This window comes from Coturnix japonica, chromosome 25 (genome assembly GCF_001577835.2).
Source record: "Coturnix japonica isolate 7356 chromosome 25, Coturnix japonica 2.1, whole genome shotgun sequence".
Classification (NCBI taxonomy): Eukaryota; Metazoa; Chordata; class Aves; order Galliformes; family Phasianidae; genus Coturnix; species Coturnix japonica.
Window position 1 is genome coordinate 1304295 of NC_029540.1, and position 2826 is coordinate 1307120.

The window sequence follows — 2826 nt, forward strand, 5'->3', positions numbered from 1 at the left end:
TGGTGCTGTGCTGCATGGTGTGCTGTGCTGCATGGTGTGCTGTGCTGCATGCAGTGGTGCTGTGCTGCATGGTGTGCTGTGCTGCATGGTGTGCTGTGCTGCATGGTGTGCTGTGCTGCATGCAGTGGTGCTGTGCTGCATGGTGTGCTGTGCTGCATGCAGTGGTGCTTTGCTGCATGGTGTGGTGTGCTGCATGCAGTGGTGCTCTGCTGCATGGTGTGCTGTGCTGCATGCAGTGGTGCTTTGCTGCATGGTGTGGTGTGCTGCATGCAGTGGTGCTCTGCTGCATTGTGCGCTGCATGGTGTGCTGTGCTGCATATTGGTGCACTCTGCTGCATATTGGTGCACTCTGCTGCATGCAGTGGTGCTGTGCTGCATGGTTTGCTGTGCTGCATGCAGTGGTGCTGTGCTGCATGGTTTGCTGTGCTGCATGCAGTGGTGCTGTGCTGCATGGTTTGCTCTGCTTCATTGTGTGCTGCATAGTGGTGCTGTGCTGCATTGTGTGCTGCATGTTGTGCTGTGCTGCATATTGGTACGCTCTGCTGCATGCAGTGGTGCTCTGCTGCATGGTGCTGCACTTGCATGGTATGCTGTGCTGCATGCAGTGGTGCTGTGCTGCATGGCGGCATGCTCTGCTGCATCGTGTGCTGTATGCATGGTTTGCTGTGCTGCATGGTGCTGTGCTGCATGGAGTGGTGCTGCACTTGCATGGTGTGCTGTACTGCCCTGTGTGGTGCATGCAGTGATGCTGTGCTGCATGGTACCGTGCTGCATGCAGTGGTGCTGTGCATTGCTTTGCAGTGCTGCATGCAGTGGTGCTATGTGGTGCTATGCATTGCTGTGCATTACAGTGCATTGCTGTGCATTACAGTGCATTGCTACATGCAACGGTGCTATGTGGTGCTGTGCATTGCTGCACGGTGCCTTGCTGTGCAGTGCTGCATGGTGCAGTGCTGTGTATAGCTGCATGGTGCAGTGCATTGCTGTGCATTGCTGCATGGTGCAGTGCAGTGCATTGCAGTGTGTTGCTGCATGGTGCAGTGCATCGCAGTGTATTTCTGCACGGTGCAGTGCATTGCATTGCTGTGCATTGCTGCATGGTACAGTGCAGTGCATTGCTGTGCATTGCTGCATAGTGCAGTGCAGTGCAGTGCAATGCTGCATGTTGCAATGCAGTGCCTTTCAGTGTATTGCTGCACGGTGCAGTGCATTGCATTGCAGTGCATTGCTGCATGGTGCCTTGCATTGCAGCGCTGCACGCTGCTGACTTGCTCTCTCCTTGCAGAGCACCCCGAGGCGTTGTCCTGTTTGCTGCTGCAGCTGCGCCGAGAGAAGTGAGTTCTGCACCTCCCCAGCCCCACAACCTGCACCAATGCAGCACTGGGGGGCTGCAATGGGGCACCCAACCACTGCCCCATTGCTGCCCCATTGCTGCCCCATTGCTGCCCCACTGCTGCCCCACTGCTGCACCACTGCTGCCCCATTGCTGCCCCATTGCTGCCCCACTGCTGCCCCATTGCTGCCCCACTGCTGCCCCACTGCTGCCCCATTGCTGCCCCATTGCTGCCCCACTGCTGCCCCACTGCTGCCCCACTGCTGCCCCATTGCTGCCCCACTGCTGCCNTGCTGCCCCACTGCCACCCCACCACTGCCCCATTGCTGCCCCACTGCCCCATTGCTGCCCCATTGCTGCCCCACTGCTGCCCCACTGCAGGCCCAGCGAGGAGATGGTGAAGATGGTGCTGAGCCGCCCGTGTCACCCCGACGATCAATTCACCACCAGCATCTTGCGCCACTGGGGGCTGAAACACGACGACCTGCTGGCTGAGCACATCAAGGCGCTGCTCATCAAGAACAACAGCCTGCCCAGGAAGAGGCAGAGGTGAGCGGGGGGGGATGGGGTGGAGGGGGGGGAGATGGGGGTCCCTATGGACTGTCCCCTAGGACTGTCCCTATGGCTGGGTGTCCCCATATCCAGGTGTCTCTATATGTCCTCAGCACCGTCCCTATGGCTGGTTGTCCCCATAGCTGGGTGTCCCTGTATGTCCTCAGGACTGTCCCTATGGCTGGGTGTCCCCATAGCTGGGTGTCCCTATATGTCCTCAGCACTGTCCCTATAGCTGGGTGTCCCCATATCCAGGCATCCCTATATGTCCCCAGGACTGTCCCCATGGCAGTGTGTCTTTATGGCCATGCATCCCATGGCTGCATGTACCCATGGCCATATATCCCCCATAGCTGTTTGCCCCCATAGCCACGTGTCCCCCTATGACTTTGTGTCCCCAGGGCTGTACCCATGGCCACATATCCCCATGTCTGTGTGTCCCTATGGCCATATATCCCCATGGCCATATATCCCCATGGCCATATATCCCCATAGCTGTGTGTCCCTATGGCCATATATCCCCATAGCACTGCATCCCTGAGCAGTGTGTGTGTGGGGTGGGGGATAAAGGGGGTTGTTCCTGTGGGTGGTGGGCAGGATGGGGATGGGGATGGGGATGGGGATGAGGATGGGGATGAGGATAAGGATGATGGGGATGAGGATGATGGGGATGAGGATGGGGATGAGGATGGGGATGAGGATGGGGATGGGATGGGGATGAGGATGAGGATGGGGATGAGATGAGGATGGGGATGAGGATGGGGATGAGGATGAGGATGAGGATGAGGATGGGGATGAGGATGAGAATGGGGATGAGGATGGGGATGGGGATGAGGATGAGGATGAGGATGGGGATGGGGATGAGGATGGGGATGAGGATGAGGATGGGGATGAGGATGAGGATGGGGATGGGGATGAGGATGGGGATGGGGATGAGGATG

The 2826-nt window shown here is 58.0% G+C and overlaps 1 protein-coding gene across 1 annotated transcript in view; it reads left to right on the forward strand.

The window, feature by feature from the left end:
- INTS3 (integrator complex subunit 3) overlaps nucleotides 1–2826 on the forward strand; it is a gene marked incomplete at its 5' end in the record, with an annotated part of 34681 nt that overhangs the window by 27500 nt on the left and 4355 nt on the right. Inside the window, 2 exons of the mRNA XM_015884354.1 lie at nucleotides 1137–1334; nucleotides 1715–1882. Of these exons, the coding sequence (XP_015739840.1) occupies nucleotides 1137–1334; nucleotides 1715–1882 (366 nt within the window). The remainder of the gene's footprint in view (nucleotides 1–1136; nucleotides 1335–1714; nucleotides 1883–2826) is intronic.